Source organism: Alligator mississippiensis, chromosome 5 (genome assembly GCF_030867095.1).
Source record: "Alligator mississippiensis isolate rAllMis1 chromosome 5, rAllMis1, whole genome shotgun sequence".
Lineage (NCBI taxonomy): Eukaryota > Metazoa > Chordata > Crocodylia > Alligatoridae > Alligator > Alligator mississippiensis.
Genome location: NC_081828.1, coordinates 48,218,514 through 48,241,787, shown reverse-complemented (window position 1 = coordinate 48,241,787; position 23,274 = coordinate 48,218,514). Strand labels below are relative to the sequence as shown.

The 23,274-nt window shown below is 44.4% G+C and overlaps 1 protein-coding gene across 3 annotated transcripts in view; it reads right to left on the bottom strand.

Moving 5' to 3' along the window:
* Nucleotides 1–23,274, bottom strand: part of RABGAP1L (RAB GTPase activating protein 1 like) — a 512,101-nt gene that overhangs the window by 365,279 nt on the left and 123,548 nt on the right. For all 3 annotated transcript variants that reach the window (XM_019500211.2, XM_014596010.3, XM_006272942.4), the window contains exon 13: nucleotides 5,182–5,332. In XM_019500211.2, coding sequence (XP_019355756.1) covers nucleotides 5,182–5,332 — 151 coding nt within the window. The remainder of the gene's footprint in view (nucleotides 1–5,181; nucleotides 5,333–23,274) is intronic.

Below are 23,274 nucleotides of genomic sequence, written 5' to 3'. Positions count from 1 at the left end.
GCAGCTCCAGGTGCTCACTTAGGGAAGTGCTCCAAAAATAACCACCACTGCACACCGGCTGCCTGGCCCTAGCATCACTTCCCTGCTATGGGCTCTGTGAGCCCTACGTACAAAAAGCAGTACCACAATCCTTTTCTTCTCTCCCTAGAGAAATTGTCCTACTCTGATTTCCCTTAATTACCTTTTGCTTATAGAAATCATAGACAACAGTGATGAAAGTCACCTTGAGAGGTCATCTAGGCCAACCTCCTGCCCCAAAGCAGGACAGAACTTATTTAACTTGCTCATGAAAATCTCCAGTGATGGAGATTCCACACACTGCCAAGGCCACTGCCACAGCAAGCAGCTACCTGGCCTATGGCTGCATACCGTGCTGCCAATACTATATCAGATCTGGCCACAAGGAGTCCTACTGTCCAGACGTAATCCAGAGTGAGTTGGCACCCCTGACAGAGGGCCATACAATGCATCTGTCCAAGAACAAAGAATAGTATCTATTTTTCTGTGAAAAGGAAAAGATCTCCCTTTCCTATGCTGAAGTTTAAAAATCCCCAAAAGCTATTCTCTCTCATGAAGATTAAAAAAAAAATCATAAAAAAGGCAAAGTACAGTGGTAGAATTCCAATTTCTTTGTATTTAAAATACTGTTTTTGATATAGATTCACAGTTAAAAATTAAAGTTATGCAGAAGTCAGGATAGATTTTCACCTTAAATATTAACTAAATCAGAGATGTACAGCATAAGCTTTTGGGAGCCTGAGGAGCTTGCTTTCCATTCTATTTTGTCTCTGATCTGCATGAAGAAATGTAGATACAATATTTATAAATTTATCTAAACAATAGTTATTCAAAGTATTATTCTTGCAGTACTGTTTACCAAAAATGTTGTAATTACTAGAATCTCAAATTAAATTAAAAGTTTGTTTGGAATCTGCTATAAGTTTATGTTAGCATCCATATGCATTTCCTGCCCGCCTATAAATCTATCTTACATAGTGTTAAGTAATTACATTTTTTCTATGGGTTAAGTGCTGAAGTAGTTTCAACATCTCCAGATAGTAACATATCTGAGATCACATCTGAATGTATCCAAGGTAGTGGACAAATAGTAATGGCTAAATACCATATTTAGCTTTGAAGTCTTCAGAGCACTAAAGGTAAAGTTTTTTTTTTTTAACTTTCTGCCTCAGAATAGGCCCCTAAGAAACCATGTTTGTGAATATAATTCATTTTAATTTACTCTTTTGTATCAACTGCCTCCTACAGTACTGGAAGCATCTCTACTTGCCAGACTATGACAGTGGAGCTCAACCTTTTAGAGTGGTGGGTCAGATTCTTGTAACCCACCCAGCTGCACTGTGAGCCACCACTCCCCTCTAGCAGGGGAAGAGGAAGAGAGGTAGCTGCCAATATCAAAGGAAAGGGAGGGACAGAAGAAGAGAGCTTCCCCCTAGATCAGCTGTATGGTGCAGGGCAGGGAAGGGAATGCACAGGGCTGAGCTGCTGATCCCACATGCCACCTGCTAAATCCGGTCTGCAGGCCATGATACTGGAGTATGATACTGAGAGGTCAAAAAACTCAAGAGCCTAAACACATAAACCAGGGAGCCCCAAGACACACATGAGATTACTCAAAAAGCATGCAAATAGAGTAGGATAAGAAAAATAAAAATCAGAGGAATGAAGAGACTTCCCTCTGATGAAAAATTAAAAGATGACAAATAGTGTGATGATGATGGTAGATGTATTGTGTAGGAAAAACATGAGGTAGGTGTTCTTAATTACCATCTGGATACAACAGCAACAATGACAAATTCAGTGAAATTAGATGGTAAATTTAAAATTTGAAACTGATACACGATGAAAACCTATTAGTTCCTTGCCGCAAGATAGTACATCAGAGCATTTAATATTTTAATTCAGAAAAATATTAGATATTTATATAAATGAAATTTCTTAAGATACATTATCCAAGATTAGATTTTTTTAAAAGAAAAAGATCTTCAAGATATACATCATCTCCAAATGTATGGGGTTAGGGAGAAACTTTACCTAATGGACTAATATATAATAATCTGTCCACATAAAGTTCTCTTGCAACTTTTTCTGAAGCATTTGTTATTGACCATCATTAGAGAGAAGCTACCAGAACAGATGGACTTTTGAAGTGGTTCTGTACATAGTTTCTATGCTCATCTCTTCCCATGTTCACAAATAACTTTTCCATCCTATGCCAAAGAAAATCACAAGCAACAGTAACATAACTCTGAGGGGGAAGCAGGGCACTAGCAGGAGGGGACAAAGAGAGCCACCACTGTCCCATGCATTGTCACTACACAGGGTCCAAAACTGCCCAGCTACATCTCTGATCATCAGCACTGCACAGTCATAATCTATATCCACAGTTTATGCCTTCAGAGAAAATGATTTCCATATGTGAAAGCTGAGCTTACAAACAGTTTATGGATTTTCTATTCCATATTGCTAACCCAAGTGACAATGATGTATTTCATCTGAATTGTATACTTAAATGACCCTGAAAAATAAGCCATGTAAAAATATATATCTTCTACTAGATCATGAACAAACATATCTTAGCTAAATATTTGTAAGTCATTAGCTTAGAAGACCAGACTCAGAACATAATCGACTTTGTTTATACTGATACAACTTCACCACTGTTGGAATAAAAGGGAATGATCTGTGGTTTGATACAGTATGCAACAAAACATTTGTCCCCGACTGATTCCCAGAGGAAACTGAATATATCTTTTCAACACAAGACAATGCCATGCAGAAATATTTCAAGCTAATTCTGCATATGCTATCTATAGGAGTATATCCATGCTACTGGACACTGTGCCTAGGCTAATTAACTCAGCTAAGAAATAAAACTTATTAGCCCAGAGCAGAGCCAGATCATAGTATCGCTGCATGCTTTTTGCTCTACAGACATACTCACTGGCCACATTCAGACAAGTGAGGGTGTGCATTTTGTGGCACCAGAATCCTCTTTATGGTGCCACAAACTGCATGTATGGAACATTAAAAGCATGCCCCATGCTGTAAATTTGCAGTGTGGGGGCAAAATTTGCTACCTGGATTTCCCAGTAGCAAAAAAAAGTGCCGGGGAAAAAATGCAGCACAGAGCATGCTACAGCAGCACGTGCGAGAACAAATGGAGACTTGATCTTTCAGTGAGATGGCTCTGGCTGCCAGCAAGCACATCTCTACTGCTCCATTTGTGCCCGGCTGCTCCAGCACGCCAGGAGGAACTTGGCAAGGGCAGTTTGCCCAAAGCAGAACAATTTGTCCCGCAACAAAGTGCACATGCAGGGGTGTGCATTGAGGCACAAGACACAAAGTAGTGGCACAAACGCGTGCTGCTACTATTTGTACTACTACTAGTGCATGCCCTGGCTCATCTGGACGTAGCAACTGTGTTCAAATCACAAAAATACATCCTCAAACATGGCACTATGGATTGCAAAAGCTAAAGAGACTATAAAGTTTAAAAAACTCTCTCCAGGGGACTTCTCCATCTTAAATCCTGGTCAGATTGAAAGAAGCAAGCAGAAGTAAAGTTTCATAACATTCTGATTTTCAAATATTTTCATTAAAGACTTTAAAAGACACCTACATGCTAAAGTAAACAGGCATTCTAAACATGATAATAATTACTACTACCCATAATAAACCAATGAACCTTTCATGTCAGTATTTAAAGTCATACAGAGAAGACACTGAGGAAGTTTGTACTGCTGTTGACTATCCCATATCTTTTTTTTTTTTAATATTTTTAGTTTCCAAAGCTGAGAAACTAGCATGTTTTACAAGTAGCACATAAAACTGCAATCATTACTTCTTCCCATTACGCTCATTTGTGTGGATGGTGCCTCAAAGGAAATAATGTGCTACCATATGATATTGTGCAATGAGTTTTAAAAACACAGAAGAAAAATAAATCTCATTAAGTAGGATGACTGAACACTGCAAATCTGGATGTTCACACAGACTTTGTAACTGTACACCAAAGGCTTCCAAACTACTATCCATGACCACTGGTAGGACACAGGCAGGCATTATATTTGTGCCAGGAAATGCCCTTTTCCTGGCACAAAAAGTAAACATACAAGCATTCAACCAGTTTGTGGCAGAAAAAGCACAGTATTTCTGTCACAAACTGTTAGATCTTTCAACTAGTAACTATTCTGGAAAGCAGTGCCACATAATGGTGGTATGGCTTCATATAGCAGGATGGGGGTTCCTAACACCCCAAGTATCCCACAGTTCTTTGCTCTCCCTCCCCTTGCTCATGGGGGGGAGGGGGGGAAGGAGAGGGGAAAGAAGGGAGCGTGGTTGGTTCCCTGATAACCTGCCCTGTGGCGAGTTGTCAAGCCCTGCAGGGCTCCCTACTACTCCAGCTACTTGAATAGATCTCAGCTGTCTCTGGGAGTCCAAGTTGGAGAGGGCAGGCTGCCAATCATCAGATTCCTTTGGGGTCAGCCCCCTACTGCCATCTGGTTCATGCCTGTGCAGCTCTCCCACAAGGAAGCTGAAATGTCTGTATGGTTCGCTTCTTACCACATTTTTTGTAGCACTGGAAATTACTGGATCTCAAACTGAAAATGTATCCATACCCTAAGTCACCTTTCCCAAAACACAATTATTAAGAGACTGTGACAATGAAGGTATTAGGGCATGGTGAAGGGAGATAATCTAGAGGGTCTTCCTCAGATGAAAAGATTGCAGAGCTCAGCAATATTGCACTGTTGAAGTTTTTACAGACAGTAAAGCTAAGTCTCCTTGTTCTTAAATATGATCTTTTTATACCCTTTGCCAAAACAACACTTTTCAAAAAGTCAATAAAAGTGTTAGAAATGGGGGCTGCTGCAAAAGCAGTACTGTAAGTAGGGACCTACCCAAATTGTGATTGCACAGATTTCATGGAAATCCTTGAAAATGGCAGCCAGCCCCATGATCTGCCTGCGAAATCAGGTGGCTGCCTACAAGTTGGGTAGACCTCCTAACCATAAATATAAGCAAGCCAATAAATCTTCATTAAGACCCAAAACTAACAACAGGCTATGAGGTTCCTACAGAAAGCCACTTTGCAGCCATAGAAAACTGCTACTCTCCATATAATTTGTCTTAGAAAGCAAAAGAATAAATAATTCTTACCTTTGTGATGAGAATTCTGTATTTCTCCAACATTGCCTGGTTGTCATGGCATCCTGCAAGCAACTGCCAAACCTCTGCCCTTAGTGCCTCTGGAACACCACTCTTAACCAATGTAGACAATCCTTTTGGTCGCACACCAAGGTTACTGTGCCTGAGAAAAATAGACCACTGTTATTTACCTCTGCTATAAGAATTTAGACACAGGCATATGGAATAAAAAAACATGGAAACCTTGAGTTCATGTTTTGTGCTGAAAAAGAATCATACTACAAACAGATGTTTCAACACTCATATCTGCAACTGCTTCTCATGTTAATAGCAAGGGTTCCAAAAAAGTCATAGATCAATGGTAAAAATATACCATTTAACCATAATTATTTAGATTAGTCAAGATGAGAAAGCATACTTGAGGCTGGTAAAGTGAAAAACTGCAATGAGAACTAAAAATAAGACAGAATTCAACAAGCGAAATTAATGGCAGGCAAAGGCAATGCTCTATAAGGCTCAGAATAATTTGAACTATCCATATATCCAGATGAGCTCCAAATTAGAAGTTTTCCACTAGCAATAATCATACCTGGGTTGACCTTCACTGGCTACAAAATGTAACCACTAAGGAAAAGGAATCGCCATTTTTGTTGGCAATTTAACTGTGTTTGTTCAACGTACTAAGGAAAAGGAATTGCCATTTTGTTGGCAACTTAATTAACGTTTGTTCAATGTACAGCAGCAATAAAAAAGGAAGCACAGATGCTGAACTGTATAAAGAAAAGGATTGAGAATAATTTTGAAAATACTTCAGTGCATTATTATGAAGGTACTACTTACAGCTACATAGTTAAGGCTGAGTTGAGTTGTACATGTAAAACTGGGATTCAGTTTCTGTTATGCATGGATTCCACAATTTACTGGACCACCAAATTTTCTTCTATGTATTTAGAAGTAGATCTGTTTATTATGATCTTAAATGAATAAGCACTTTAAAGAAATATAGTATTCTTCATCACAATATGTTTTTCAACTGCTTTTGTACCTAGGTCAGTGGAAAGGGCACATGAGGAACTGGGAAATGTATTTTAAAAAATAACAAATAATTAAACTTGTGGACCTTATAAACAAATTATTATTGAGGATTTTAGAAGGATAACATGAATAAGGATATGCAATACCTAGAAATACACTAAATTGGTTAGAGGCAGAAAACATATCTAAAAAGCTAGAATGAAATTACTCCTATAAGCCTAATATTGTGTAATTTTCAATTATGAAGGTTTTAGAACCTCTGAAAAATTCTGTGGTATCCACTTTCAGAGACAGAATCATTTTGATTTAGCAGGGCAATATCTTTGAGCAATGCTGTGAGAAGGCAAAGTTTGAATCAATTCTTTGGCCTGTCTTCATTAGAAAGTGTTAGCAGAAATTTTGCTTCGTTACTACCACCATTTTTCAGCTCCACTGGTAGTAGCACCAGTTTAGAAATAAATGCTGAGAATCAATTAACATGTCATTTTAACACAGGCTTATGTTAAAGTTAAATGCAATGACTATTGCTTTAAGCTAACCAACAAATATATATATATAGGAACTGCTGCTACTATCCCAAGCTTAACTTTTTTGAGCATGACTCCAAATAAGCCAGTCATTCCTACACTCAGCTAAATTAGTTTTTCCTACAATGGTTGATCATAAAAATTATATTTAAAAATGCCTATAAGCAGCTCAGTAGGATAATTATTATGGAATTTGAAAAGCCTTGTTTTGGGACAGACCACTTCAACTCCATTGTCCAGTTAGCCAAATGAAAAGCATACTGTGCTCCTTTCCTCTCTGTTAGTATGTTTCATGGGAATGGGTTTTTTTTTTTAACAAAATGTTGATAGTAAACGTGCTATGAAGAGAAACCACTAGTAAACAGAAATATTTTAAAGACTAGATACCCTAAGCGTCTTCAGAATTTTAAGAAAAGGTTCTTCAGGAGGAAATGAAAAATCAAACTGAACTGTCAACTCAACTGCAGAGTAGGAGTTTTGAAGTGATGGGAGCCCAAGAATGGTGGCTGTGCCTTAAGGAAACGATCCTTTGGGCACAAAGCAAGACGATCCCCGTGCGAGGCAAAAAAGGGAAAGGGGCCAGGAGGCTTCCCTGGCTGACCAGAGAAATCCAGGGCAGCCTAAGGGCCAAAAGGGGAGCACATAAAAAGTGGAAACAGGGAGAGATCACCAAAGACGAATATACCTCCTCTACTCATGGTTGTAGGGAGGCAGTTAGACGGGCCAAAGCTACCATGGAGCTGAGGATGGCATCCCAAGTAAAAGACAACAAGAAATTGTTTTTTAGATATATAGGGAGTAAAAGGAAGGCCCAGGGAGGAATAGGACCCCTGCTAAATGGGCAGAAACAATTGGTGACAGACAGAGGGGACAAGGCTGAACTCCTCAACAAGTTCTTTGCCTCAGTGTTCCTAAGCGAGGGGCACAACAAGGCTCTCACTGGGGTTGTAGAGAGGCAGCAGCAAGGCGCCAGACTACCATGTGTAGAACCTGAGATGGTGCAGAGTCACTTGGAAGAACTGGATGCCTTTAAGTCGGCAGGCCTGGATGAGCTCCATCCGAGGGTGCTGAAGGCACTGGCCAACATCATTGCAGAGCCACTGGCGGGAATATTTGAAAGCTCGTGGCGAATGGGCCAAGTCCTGGAGGACTGGAAAAGGGCCAATGTGGTCCCCATTTTCAAGAAGGGGAGGAAGGAGGACCCGGGCAACTATAGGCCAGTCAGTCAGTCTCACCTCCATCCTTGGCAAAGTCTTTGAAAAAATTATCAAGGCTCACATTTGTGAGAGCCCGGCAGGACAAATTATGCTGAGGGGAAACCAGCATGGGTTCGTGGCAGGCAGATTGTGCCTGACCAACCTAGTCTCTTTTTATGACCAGGTTACGAAATGCCTGGACACAGGAGGAGGGGTGGATGTCGTATACTTAGACTTCAGGAAGGCCTTCGATACGGTATCCCACCCCATACTGGTGAACAAGTTAAGAGGCTGTGATTGGATGACTACACAGTCCAGTGGGTGGCGAATTGGCTGGAGGGTCGCACCCAGAGAGTCATGGTAGATGGGTCGGTTTCGACCTGGAAGGGTGTGGGCAGTGGGGTCCCGCAGGGCTCGGTCCTTGGACCAATACTCTTCAATGTCTTCATCAGTGACTTGGACAAGGGAGTGAAGTGTACTCTGTTCAAGTTTGCAGATGACAAAGCTATGGGGAGATGTGGACATGCCGGAGGGCAGGGAACAGCTGCAAGCAGACCTGGACAGGTTGGACAAGTGGGCAGAAAACAACAGAATGCAGTTCAACAAGGAGAAATGCAAAGCGCTGCACCTAGGGAGGAAAAATGTCCAGCACACCTACAGCCTAGGGAATGACCTGCTGGGTGGCACGGAAGTGGAAAGGGATCTTGGAATCCTAGTGGACTCCAAGATGAACATGAGTCAGCAGTGTGACGAAGCCATCAGAAAAGCCAATGGTACTTTATAGTGCATCAGCAGATGCATGATGAATAGGTCCAAGGAGGTGATACTTCCCCTTTATCGGGCGCTGGTCAGACCGCAGTTGGAGTACTGCGTGCAATTCTGGGCGCCGCACTTCAAGAAGGATGCGGATAACCTGGAGAGGGTCCAGAGAAGGGCCACTCGTATGGTTAAGGGCCTACAGACCAAGCCCTATGAGGAGAGACTAGAGAAACTGGACCTTTTCAGCCTCCGCAAGAGAAGGTTGAGAGGCGACCTTGTGGCTGCCTATAAGTTCATCACGGGGGCACAGAAGGGAATTGGTGAGTATTTATTCACCAAGGCGCCCCCAGGGGTTACAAGAAATAATGGCCACAAGCTAGCAGACAGCAGATTTAGATTGGACATTAGGAAGAACTTCTTCACAGTTCGAGTGGCCAAGGTCTGGAACGGGCTCCCAAGGGAGGTGGTGCTCTCCCCTACCCTGGGGGTCTTCAAGAGGAGGTTAGATGAGTATCTAGCTGGGGTCATCTAGACCCAGCACTCTTTCCTGCTTATGCAGGGGGTCGGACTCGATGATCTATTAAGGTCCCTTCCGACCCTAACATCCATGAATCTATGAATCTATGAAACTCAAACAAATTATGAGAGCATGAACCACCATTCATCATGCATTTCAAGATAGCCAAGATATATCCATATGCATAAGAAAACAGTGCTAGATGGGTATGGTAATTAGTTAGTGTCATTCCGGTTGACAAGGAAGAAGACAAGATCCCTTCCCCAAGGACATTATAAATCTAATTTGAACGATAAAGAGAAACAATGGACCAGATGAGGGGGCTGGGGGTAAGAAATCACAGGAAAAAATAATTGAGTACTCCTGTCATAAATAACTGTGCCTCAAAAATAAAAAAGTTGAAAGAGATTGAAATGGGATGTGGAAGCTCATCAATTCTGAAGCAAATTTCCATAAGGCACATGCAGTACTTAATAATATACCTTCCACACCTGCATATTTAATTAAATTACTTGTTCGTATTTTTAGGTACATTACAGACACCACAACAGACTCTCGCTTTGTAACTGAACACAAAGACCTACATAATTTGGAGCCTTTTAACATGTGAATAAATCAAATGAGAGCTGGCATGGTAAGTTTTCATATGCACATGAAGAATGGTAAGCAGTTCTTTACTGCTATCAAGAAAATATAGGTAAACTAGAGTAACAGCTAATGGAGATATACACTCCATGTAGTAATATCATTCTTTATTTCCTCACGTGATCACGCTAGAGTACTGCCACACTATAAAGCAGAAGATCACATTGTATTTGTTACATGAATATTCAAGTGTATTAGCCTTACATTATAGAAAAGACTTCATCTGATAATATTAGGCAGTTCACATTATAAAACCAACATGCAAGCCAAACAAAACTGTACCTTTAATTAGTGACTCTGCAGGTATCTGAAAGTCTGTCTGGGAAATAGTTTAATTATTAATAACCCTTGCTATTTTATATTAGTAAACAATAAGTCTGCTTTTTTCCTTGCTATAATCACCCCCATCTGAGGCTAGAAACAGACATCACCAAATGAAGTAGATGGGCTGTGCCAGGATATGCCCCAGCCCAACTGATGCACTTCACTGGGCAAAATATACATTTTCCATTGTCCCATCCATTAATCTCATGGAACAACAGGAAACATGATCCCTGCTTCCAGAGACATATCCCCAGCAATCTCCAGGGCCATATCTCTGGAAGTGGGGAAAGCATTTCCCTGTATCTGAAGACATGCTCCAGAAATTGTTAGGGCATATCTAGAAGGGAACCCAGACTTTTCCGGCTTCCAGAGACATGCCCCAAGTGGTAGGGCCCAAGATCCCAAGTGATGCATCTCTGGAAGCAGGAAAGGCCAGGTAGGCACTCCTGAGGCTTGAAGGGCCAATCTGGCACAGGAATTTCAGGAGCACGCAGGACCAAGCCCTCAAACCCCAACAGCACCTGCCTGAGGTGGCTGGAGAATTTGGGAAGCTCCACGCTACCTGCACTCCCCTGCCATAAAGCAAATAGATGTCTGCTGCAATAAAGTGACTTTTTGTTGCAACCAATTTGTGGCATGACAAAAGGTATGGACATCTATTTGCTTTCTCTTTGTTCTACCATACATATTTTTATGGTGGCATACAAACAATATGTCTGTTTCCACCCTGAAAGACCAGCCTATTGTGAAAACACTGCCCTGTTTCCACCAACAAGCTTTACTTATCTGCATCACATATAAATTGGCATCTAAAAAGAACTGGGTCACTCCTGGCTGCTGCTGGATTCACATTCTTAATTTCTTATGGATTGAATTCATTATCCTGGCTACAATTCAGCAACTATTATTGCTTATTAGGTCAAAGTGCAGAAATATATTATCATTGATGCCAAAAGTGTGCGATTATGGTCTGACATGGCAAGCAAAAAGAGCAATACAGAATTATAGCTACCATAAATATTTCTGGTTAAAGACTACTGCGTGTGGCTATTATCTTGATGCACAAAATCAGAAGCTGTTTTCTGCATCCTTTTGAGCATTCAAATGGTATTGACACAAGCTCAATTTGCAAAAATAAGCCTCATCCTGAGGACGCCCTACATACTGCGACTTACTTAACAAAGCAGAAAACATTCTTCTACTTTCAATTCATTTGTTACATCTTATTTTAGAGTAAGATTTTTTTTATCTTGTTTTGACTTCCAGTTGTATAAATTATCCTTTGAAGAAAATTCTTCTTAAAGACTACATCTGTACATTTTTACTGCTGAGTCAGTCCATTAGTTTCCAATGACATTTTAATTAAATGACAGGAAGCAATTAAAATGGAAGAAGTTTTTCATCTCAGACACAATCAGCGCACCCTCCCTCAAAATGGAAATGTTAACTTCTTGCAAGTGCACGTGCCTTTTTTTGGCATATGCTGTAGTGTTTGACACATTCAAGGAGATTATTTTACTCTATTTTAGTTTTCTATTTCTTATCAACTGTTATATTTTCCAGAGTTTTTTTCAAAAGAACAATATCAAACTATTCTTCAAAAAGCCAGATATATAAACAAGACAAAGTAGTCTCCAGTGGCATTGTACTACAGCTGAATTTGGCATGGGACATTTAAGGCTCAGAACATTTCCTTCTACTTCCCTCCCTGGATCAAGGCAATCTGGGGCCTTAGGCACATTTCCACTTAGAAGTCCAATCCTCATGACACTGCCTCTTATTTGAGATGGTGGTAGCAGTGCCCATCCACACAGATTATTTGCTGGAGCAGTAGAAACCATACTCCTTCTTTGTTGGATAATTTAAATCTCCCTTATACCTACCCCATCTCTTTATACATTTAAACAGGCTGGCATCTTTCAAAGAGGAGGAAGGCCTGAGCCCAATCTACACAGACAACTCAAAGGAGAGGTTTCTTCTACACTCCCAACCTAATGGCCTGGCAGAGAACAACACCTGCTATTTCCCTACTGCCTAAAAAGTTGGCTCTATTGCGTTAATGGTGGTAGTAGGCTCCCACAGGCAGCCCTACAGGAGACCATCAAGGCAGGTCCCGGCACAACTAGTTCTTAAGCTGGGTGAGTTCTTCCACTCCTTGTCTACTACTCCAATATCTTCAAAGTAGGAGGGAAGTGGAGGCAGGGTCCCATCCATGCCTAGAGTTAGTCAAGCAAAGCAGCTTTGTATGTTCTCGAGGTTATATACAAGACTATCACATCAACTCAAGGGCTTGTGAATCTAACCACTGGTGTACAGATCACATCAATCTCTTCCTGCACTAAAAATACTAGAAGAAATGAAATTCAGAGTTTAAGAGCCCCTCCAGATGTTCAGGTAAAGATATGATGGGATCTGATGTGTAATCCACACAATTGGGCCTCCTGCCATGCCACACACGCATGGCAGAAGGCATGACTGTGGGATCACACATCAGATCCCATCATGACTCATAGCCATTACAGAGGAAGCCCAGGCTCTTCCTGCATCAGCAAGTAGCAAGCTCTTGAGACTGGGAGTCCCAACAGCTGGTGGGGCTCCCAGCCACAGGGATGAAACAGGAACCCCTGCAGCTGGGAGTCCAATCAGCTGAGCTGGGCTCCCAGCTGTGGGGGCACACTATGCATACCTATTACTTGTGGGGATGCATGGTGCACCCCCATGGCTGGGAGTCTGGCTCAGTTGCAGGCTCCCAGCCACAGGGGTACATGATGTATCCCCGTGACTGGGAGCCCCCAGGGCTCCCAGCCCCACGGACATGTACTCCCATGGCTCGGAGCCACACCAGCTGCAGACTCCCAGACTCAGAAGTGCGCAAGGTGCATCCCTGCAACTAATGGGGCTCCCAGCCACAGGCACGACCCTGACCACATGTTTAATTAATGGCATGATAAGAACCAGCCAAAAAGTTACTCCACGAAAAATGTGTGTAACATTCTTCCTTTTATCATGCTATTGATTGACTGAACGCATGGCCAGGTTATAACTTAAGATGTGATTAACTGGATGTAATGAGCTATATCCTGAAATCTTTAAGGGTATAAATTTACTGTTCAATTGTGATAGCAAGTAATACTAATAGTAGGACATATTGCTCCATGTGTACTAACTCCTAAACCAGAAAGAAGCAGTCACATCAGCTTGGCACAACATGCACACCAATAAGCTCTGCCTCTCAGTAAAATTTACTGGCACATCTATAGCACTGGTCCAAGGCAGATAAACTCTTTTCAGTTCAGGAGACAGCATGCGTGACTTGTCTCAATATAGTACTGCCTTGTGCTGGTACTGAGTAGCACAGACATACCTATAACTTCTCTGGGGGTTGGGCAGAGGGGTGACGTCTGTGGGGCTGAAAGAGTCTGTGGTCAGAGAGCCTGGAGGGACCAAAGGACTCTAAATACCATCCATGCTGGTACAGTACAGAGGGAGCTGTCCACGGGGGCGGGGGACAGACGGCAGAAGGGGGCCGTGTGGCATGGCACATCTGTGTACATAAGACATCTTTGTGGCACAGCAAGTCAGAACAGCGGGACCAATGTGGTGCAGCCAGGGGGTGGCGGGAAGGCCTACATGACATGTCAGGGGTCTGTGTGGTATGTTGAGGAATACATACAGGCTGGGGAGTTCCCCCCTTGAAAGCACAGAGGCAGAACGGGATTTTGGAGTCATTATTGACTCCAAGATGAACATCAGCTGCCAATGCAGTCAGTTTATGGAGGTGGTTAGGTCAAGGGATGTTATTGTCATGGGTGACCTAAAGTACCCAGACATTTGCTAGGAGGAGCAGATAGCCAGGTCTGACTGCTCATGTAGGTTCCTGGCTGTATTACAGGACCTTCACCTTATCCAGGAAGTGCACAGCCCCACTAGGGGTAATGCCTTGCTGGACCTGGTCCTGGCCATGGGGGATGACCTGGTGAGGGGACTGCAGGTCCTTGACCACCTGGGCAATAGCGATCATCACCTGCTGGATTTCACTATCCAACGCAGGGTGTCAAGGGCTTACACCAAGGCTAAAGCCCTTGACTTCAGAAAGGCCAACTTCAATGAGCTTAGGAGACTAGTGTGGGAGGCACTGAGGGCCCAGAAGGTAGAAAAGATGGGAGTCCACAAGGGATGGTCGTACCTTAAGGGGGCGATCCTCCAGGCACAAAGGATAACAGTCCCTGAGAAAAGCAAGGAGGGTAAGAGTGCTCAGAAACCCCCTTGGCTCAGCAAGGGCATTCAGCAATGCCTGAGGACTAAAAGAGAGGCGTACAACCAGTGGAAGGGAAGAGCTATCACCAAGGAGGAGTACTCCTCCTCGGCCCGTGAGTGTAGGAGGGCTATTAGGAAGGCCAAGGTAGAGATGGAACTCAGGCTAGCGTTCAGGATTAAGGACAACAGAAAGTCCTTTGTCAAGTACATTGGGAGTAAGAAGAGGGCACCAGGCAATGTAAGGCCGCTGCAAGACGCAAACAGTAATCTTGTGGCTACGCCAGACAAGAAAGCTGATATTTTTAACACTTTCTTTGCCTCTGTTTTCTTGAACAGGGACCAGGATATCCCACCTACCAGAGGTAGGGACAATCTTGAGGATAGCTCTGTCAGGCCTTCAGTCAGTGCAGATGTAGTAAGGGATCTTCTGGAAGGGCTAGACATTAAATCTGCAGGTCCAGATGCCCTCCACCCAAGGGTGCTGAGAGAGCTGCCAGGGGTCATCGTGGAGCCCTTGGCCTGGCTGTATGAGCATTCGTGATCATCTGGCCAGGTGCCGGGGGATTGGAGACTGGCTAATGTGGTCCCAATTTTCAAGAAAGAGAGAAAGGAAGCCTGTAAGCCTCACCTCGGTGGTCGGGAAGATCTTGGAGAGAATCATCAAGGAGTACATCTGTGAGGGGCCTGCAGGGGAGATCATGCTCAGGGGCAATCAGCATGGGTTCATCAAAGGCAGGTCCTGCCAGACCAACCTGATTGCCTTTTATGACCAAGTGACTAAATCCTTGGATGATGGTGTCACTGTGGACGTAGTCTTTCTAGACTTTAAGAAGGCCTTTGACACTGTCTCTCACCCCATCCTCATCAATAAATTAAGTGACTGTGGCACTGATGCCTGCACAGTTGGATGGGTAAAAAATTGGCTGATGGGGCATGCCCAAAAAATTGGTTGATGGGGTGGACAGGCTGTACTCAACCTGGTGAGATGTGAGCAGTGGCCAATACTGATAGCCAATTATTCATCAGGCATATCAGCCAATACCAATCTGATAACCGATTAACAGTATTGCAGCTGGGCAGCATGGAAAGCAGCTCGCTGCAGGTAAGTCAGTGGAGGGGAAGGGATGTGTGGGGACAGATCGAGGCCTGCATCATGAGGGAGGGAGTGGGGCAGGGGCTGGGGGCACTGCCCAGCCAGGCTGGTAAATTGGGGGCACTGCCTAGCCACTGCCCACACAGGGCCAGGGCAGGGAATGGGATGGAGCTGTAGGTGGCTCGTTGTGGATTAGTGACCTGGAGCTTAAAAATGGCAACGGGCACGCTTGAACTTAATGCTCATCAAATGAGCTTTAGTTCAAGTGCCACCACCACCATTTTTAAGCATGGGGATGCTTGTAATCGGAGGAGAGTAGAGCCGAGCAGAGCAGAGCAAGGCTGGATGTGGGCTGCCTGCTGTGGGCTCAGGGCTCTCCACTCTGCTATCTTTGCCCTGGGGGCCCTGCACCAGCCATGTGCCTCTGCCCACCTGGCAGCAGGAGGCACAACTCACCACCCCCACTGCTGCTGGGTGGGCAGGGGACACGCAGCTGACGCAGGGATCCCTAGGGAAAGGCAGCAGAGCAGAGAGCCTTGAGCCCATAGCAACCAGCCTGCATCTGTCCTGCGCACAAATCTGCAGGGGGGCGCACATGCCCCCCCATGCCTCTGCGGGGGGTGGGCGCAGCAGCAGGGAGCTTCCCTCCTCCCTTCATGCTCCCTTTCCCCACCTCTCTGTGCCAGCTCCTCACCTCATCCTGCACCCCCGGACAAGCTGCCCACGGCTCCATCCCACTCCCCACTCTGGGTCCCACTCACTGTCATGGCTGGGCACTGCCTCCAGCCCCTGCCCCTATCCCACTCCCTCCCTCAGTGTGTGCCTTGATCTGCCCCTCCCCCATACCCCTTCCCCTCCACAGACTTACCTGCAGGGCACTGCTCTCCATGCTACCCAGCTGCATTCCTGGTCACATGCATGTGTGCTGCTGCATGCATGCGGTGTCCAGGAGCCCTGGCCAGAAGGGATATTATATCTATTCAGTGACATTATCAGCTACACTGGCCAAAAAAAGCTGATAGCTGATAATGTTAATCTCCCTTTTACCACTACTGATTCGTTATGGTACCAATATATCAGTGCACCTCTACAAATCATATCCTTCACTTGTGTCACAGTTCTATATCCTCTTACTGAAGGCTTTCCATACACTTTCCCTATAGACATAACAAGCATCCACCCTTCTAGCCAAGGTTTCTTCTTTTTCTGTAGTTCTCCTCTTCTTTCATTGTCCACCCTGCCATTTTAGTCTATATTTTATGATGCAACCATATGTAGAACTTTAGCTCCCTAGAAAAAAGGGCTGTCTTTTATATAGCTCTGGTGCATTTCAAGAGCTGTATAAATAATACATAGAATATATTATGGGATATTTTTTAGACTCCACATTTTATAAGTAAAAAATTACCAAAAAATAAGTTACCTATCCAGTCATAGCATGAAGTTCAATAAATAGCCAAGGACTATGAAAATTCCATTAAGTGTTCATCATGTTTCTCCCACAGCAGGAGCAGAGCTGTAGCAGAAGGTAAGGCGGAGGGAGGGAAGGAGGAGCAAGGAGTGAGGGGAACAGGCATAGCTAAGGTGGGGGCAGGGAGGAGGGTGAAGGGCTGGGTTGGGCTTGTGCCACATTGCTGCTGACTGCCCTAGAGAAGCAAAGCTGCACCAGAAGGTATGAAGAGTGGCGAGTAGGGAGCATGCAGAGGATGCAAAGGGGAGGGGCAGGTTGCAAAGAGGGGAGCATGGGGTGCAGGAGGCAGAGAGTGGGGAGCAAAAGGGATGGGGGTTCTGGCCCTCACTCACCACTGCTGCTCTCCCCAATACAGACTACCTTAAGACTACCTTCTACTAATCAAACTCTATACATAAAAAATATAAACAAATTAATAATTTTCCATGCACAGAATCTAATTACTGGAGAGGGGAGATCATCTTAAATTTAAAGTCATCTTGGATTCTGGCAAATACAGTATATGGACAAAAAGCATATTCAAATATTCTCTTATATATTACAAGTCATCTTTTATTTTACCATTTGAACTATTTTAAGATTACTTCTTGAATTTTAACATTGCACCTGTCTTGATATTTATATAGCTACCTAATATCCATGTTTATTCTCACAAGTAGGGGTTGTACCTGTTGACACATAATCTGCCTATGGAAAGTTACTCAAGTTCTTCTTAACCTCAGCACAAGGAGGAAGGAGAGCATATCCTAAGAATGATTTGAACAAAGGTACCTTAAAGAACTCCAATTACTATAAAGTAAGTAATCCACATGTTTTCTCGGAGCATTTGTCCACATGGATTTTACTGTAGGCAAGTTATACCTCTTACCTAGGCAGGTAAGAGATTTGAGCCTCTACCTAAATAATTACTATAGTGCAGGGGGGGCAATTATTTGGGCTGGAGGGCTACTTAGGGAGTTTTGGTGAACTGCCACAGGCTGGGGGGTGCCCACCCACCCACTTGGTCCAACATCCCCAGTGTGGATGCAGGGCAGATGGGCTGAAGTATCTGGTCAGGTAGGCTGGATCCAGTGATAATGGCTGGAAGGGGCCACTGCCACCAGGAAGCTGAGTCCACCTCCCATGCTGCCTCAGTCCCACTGCATGCCTGGGGGTGGCAGGACTGTTCACATGCACCACGGCCTGGGCTACCCCCTACATATGGGCCAGGAGGGGTCAAGAGACTTGCTGCAAGTTGTCTAAAATGCCTTGGAAGGCCGCATCCAGCCCATGGGCCATATTTTGCACACCCCTGCTATAGAGCAAATTGTGTATCTGATCTAGAAGCTCAGACAATGGGGTAATGACTGGTAAACATATGATTTAATCCTTAAGTACATGCTCTACAGATTTCAGGAACAAGATCTTCACTTAAGAAAAACAACTTTGAGCCCTACTGAAAAGGCCTCTAACTCAAGGAGAATGGTCAATCTTAATGAAACCCATAATTCATTTTAGGAGTCTGAGATCTGAAGATCAGATTGATTCTTATTTGCTCCCAAAGGATCTCAGAGTTATCAAAATGCTCTGTCCTATAGATACAGAAAGAAGGCACAACATGTAGAATTTAGTCTCTGAATAATAACTGGTTTTAATGCAAATCCCACACTATTTCTGGTAAAAGTTTAGGGTCTAGTTGGAGTGTTGAAGAGCAGTATTTGGTAAACCTGACTTAGCAACAGGCAAGAATTCTTTTGGGTGATATCTTTAGTGGACCAACTGTATGGTTGGTCTAGATCAGTGGTTCTCAACCTTTTTAGATTCAAGGCACTCCAACACTTTTTAAAATTTAGTGGTAACCCATTTTATTACACTTTGTAAAAAATAATCTGACTGGAAATGCATTATTTAAGCACACTGGAAAAAGCATACACAGATAACTGTAATATAAATTAAACCCATGCTAGAGCCTGGCAATTCAGAATCACTGATTTAGAAAGATACTATTATAGCTTCTGTCACCACAGGGTCTGGACACCCCAAATCGTTAATGTATTTATCCTTGGAGCAATTAGGAAGCAAAGATGAAGGGTAAAGGTGTCTAATGGAACTTAAGGAATTAAGTGTGAAGTCTAGAAATAGGAATTTTTTAAAATACAGAATAATATCCCTTCTTGGAGAGAGGGCTTTGTGATACTATTCATAATAAAGCCACAAGTCTCCCCAGCTTCATTTTCAGTATAAAAAGGGAGGGGAGAGAGATGGTGGATAGGAAAATAAAAGCGAAAGGGAAGCCCTACAAAATGGGGGGAGATGAGGCTCTTCCTGCAGGAAGAAGATGCTGTTGAAGGGCAGCTGGGTCCTTGCAGTGGGAAGGATCTGGCTGGCTGGGGCAACACAATGTGGGTCTGGCTGGCTGGGCAGTACAGTGTGGTGCGGTGCAAACTCTCTACCAGTTTGTCCCAGGCCTGGTCACAGATTCTCTCCTGGAAGAGCCTCCTGGAGTGGGGCCTCCCAGCAGGGGTGGGAATGAAAGGCTGACTCCACCTTCTCCCTTCCCCAGCTTCTGCTTCACACTTTCAGCATAGATTGTTCCCTGTTCCCAGAAAGGAGAGCCAGATGCATTCCCCTCAATCCTAAAGAAACCTGGATCCTGTCTTCAGCCAAGTCTAGCCCCATTCAGCATCTCCTGAAAACAGAGGGGTGTAAGGGGGGAGTTTGATTTGGGAATGGGGATGGCACAGCACTCCTGAAAGGATCTCATGGCACCCCAGGGTCCTGTAGCACCCAAGTTAAGAATCACTGGTATAGACATAGGCAAGTTTTTGGGTATCACAGTACCCTTCCTGAGGCCTGAAGAAGGCTACCATGATACTCAAAAGTTTATGTATATAACAACAATAAAAGCAGCACCCAGAATAATCCTCTCTCCTCTGATTACAGCTTGAATTTCAGCCACTCTGAAGGCTGCGTAGAAAAGCAACAAAAAGTACTGTCCTAACGAAGTTCAAATAAAGATCATGCTTTCATTAATTCAACTGGAGTGTCCACCAACTATATTCAAGTTCCAAATCAGAAACAGAAATGGTTCCTTAATCTGTGGAAATACATAAACCAAATATTTATAAAATCTAGAAAATAGAGGTTGAGAAGAAACTGAACAACTTTTTATGGGCAGATTATGTGTCAACAGATCATACTCACAGAACAAACTAAGAGATTGATGTGTTTTAAGAGCACACTAGTAAAATGCTCCAGAAAAACTGATATGGATAAATCTTCACACTAAACACAGTTCTTAATGCACTACAAAGAAAAGCATTTTTACTTGTGGCATGTATTTTGCAGATAGACATTTCTTCTGAGAAATCAAAATCTTGCGTACAGCCTACAAGCAGAACCTGTCTATAAAATTCATCCAGACAGCCTCCCTGCTAATAATAAAATTCTGGATTCAGAGGAAGTCCCAAATGTCCATAAAACTATACTCCAGGTGCTCAGTGTCTCACAAGACAGTATTTCTTTACTCGTCTGATACTTGATTCCTTAGATTCAACAGTGGCAGATGAGAAATAGAAACTGGCTGGTTTCTGTAGTTAATCCTCACAGAGATAAAGAACCTACCAAGACAAATCTTCTGCCTCTTCACAGCTTTGTGCTTCTGACACTGCAGCCAGATTGGTGATCATTATGAAAAGAGTTTCTTGGTTGCAGACCACTGAGGGTCATCATCTTTTCAACTGTAAAACTAATACAGCACTGATCTTTTTTAAGAACTGCAAGGTGGCACAATGTGGTTCCTGCATCTAAGCACATCACCTGAGAAAAAGCCAGATCCTGCTTCTCCTCTTACCAGAGGCCTCTATCTGTGTCTTAGCCTAAGCATGGGGCTTCAAGGTCTATGAGAGAAATCTCCCAATTCTTAAAGTTCTTCTCCTTTAACTATACAATCACACCTGGCATTGGACCCTAGTGTTGGAGCCCAAGCAGCACCATAGCTTGTTTCCATGGTGGTAGCCAAGTGCCTGAGTGACAGCTATAGTGCTGGAGCACCCACAGCACCATGGGAAGAAGCCTGGCACCAAAGCTTGTTTCCACACTAGCAGCCAAGCACCCAGGATGTCAGGTCTCTCCCCGCTGAGTCCTGGACCAGCCAGAGCAGTTGCCCTGTGTACTGGTTCCACCTGTCGGGGCCGAGGGGCCGTAGCCAGCAGCCCGGCCACGTGGGCCAGGGAAGTTGGCACGGTGGACTAGAATTAGGCACTGACGCGTGGAGGTTGATTAAAGATTGTTTTACTTACACCATAGATGGTCGCAGTGCAGGCAGGAAAACTTGCTTGGTACAGTTGTAGATAGAAGAAAAGAAGAAAAGAAGAAAACTCGAACGATGAGAGCTCTCTGAACCGATACGAGAGTCCGAGCTGTGACTCTCAATGAGCGAGCAGGGTAGGGATACGTCAGGGATCATTCGGTGATGGGGAGAGACTCTTGATGGCTGATCAAACCACCATTCGGTCCGAGATTTACGTAGAAATCCACGAGGTAATCGTGGACTCCTTGCCGGAATTCTCTCGGATTTCTCCCGGAATTCTCGGAATCGGGGTTCTCAGGATCCTCCTGAGATTCTCGGAGATCTCCGACTTGGGTGGAAACTGCTCAAGCCTCTTATACGGCTAGCAAGCCAATCGCTAGCAGCCACGTGGGAATAATTTAGAAACAGCCAATAGTGGGACACAAATTTGCATGCGAGCAGCGGGAACTCCTTTGCACTGGGGCCTTCCCTCTGCAGCTGAGAATTGCACCGTGCAAAGAAAGCTCCAGATGGCGGGAAGTAATTCTGCAGTGCCGAAGCGCACACACAAATACTCATTGGGTTATGATATCCCCCCTTGCTGAAGGCACAGCTGAATTATATCACATGCTCGTCACTCGGGTCGTCAAAAGCTCTCACAACTGGTTGTTGAACTAAACAGGTAAACACAAAATTAGCTAACATAAAAAGTTCGTTCTCCAGGGATCGAATTAAATAATAGCTGGCACATACACATGCACACATAACCAGATTCATAACAAAAAACTGCACGATTAGGGCTTCAGTGGGTGTCATGGCGAAGGCGCGTGTCAAGCCCTCGCTTTTGCTGATGGTGTTGTCCCTCTGTCTCTCAGGGCTTCTCTCCGCCACGCACTCTGAGTCCTGAACCTGTAAACAAAACTCTCAGAAAATAAGTTAACGTATATCAAAATATTTACAAAAACCCGCACACAATAGGGTGTTTAGTTAAATGCACTACCACTTCCCCCAAATATATAATACAGGTGTTTAAACACGGCTAGAGTGGAGCCAACTCTCTCTTGCACGATCAACTAGATGAAATCGTCGAGGAGCCATCATCTAGCTCTTCCAAATAATTAAAACCCAACTCAAAGGCCAATCGCCATCGCTGGATATTCTTGGCTCCATCAGGATACACAGTTGTGACAACTGACGAAGAAGATTACTTACGGGTTGGTTCACCATTGGGTTAAGCAGAATCCGGAGGACAACGATGTTCTTTTCGCCCATAAACCTCAAGACAACTATCTATGCTGTGGATGGTCACTGGAACAGTTCCAGGGTTTCATAGATGACGGTGAGGCCATGGTCTTATTTGCTGGAGTGGTGTCAGTCCCAATGTACATTGTCACGGCGGGGTCCTCACGGAGGGCCGTGATCTCCTTGAGGCCCTCTCACTGCGCTACTCCAGCCCGAGGGCACCCTCCATTCTCGCCCGCCACGTCTTGATGGAATATATAATAGGGAGGCTGCCTTGTGTTTCCTCGGGCCTGTCAGCTCCTGGACCCCTCGTGGGTCTCCCCGTACAATGGGCGCTACCCAAGCGCCCTAGCCTTATGGGCTATGCGTGGCTCCTATCAGCCCCTGATACCACGCCCCAAGCCTCGCAGATGTAAAGGACGTTGTCCGGTCTGTCTCTCTACTGTGGCCCACCCTGGGCTCCCTCTCTCATGCCCAGCCTCTTGCTGGGACTCTCGTCTGGCCCACTCTGGGCCTCCCCTGCCGGTGTGGTTCCGCTCCGGGACTCTCTAGCGGGCCTCCGGTCCTATGGGCCAACCGCATGGATACCCTCCCTGACTCTGGCTCCCCGCGCTGCTACTCCCTGTCTTCTCAGGGGCAACCGCAGCGCCCTGCCTTGGTCTGAGGGGGATTGCCGCACTAGCCTGCGGCCGGGCTCGCTATGCCCGTGCGCCCACACTGGGCTACTCCACAAAGCACAAGGGCGTTCCCCCTCTCTGGGGGCTCGCCG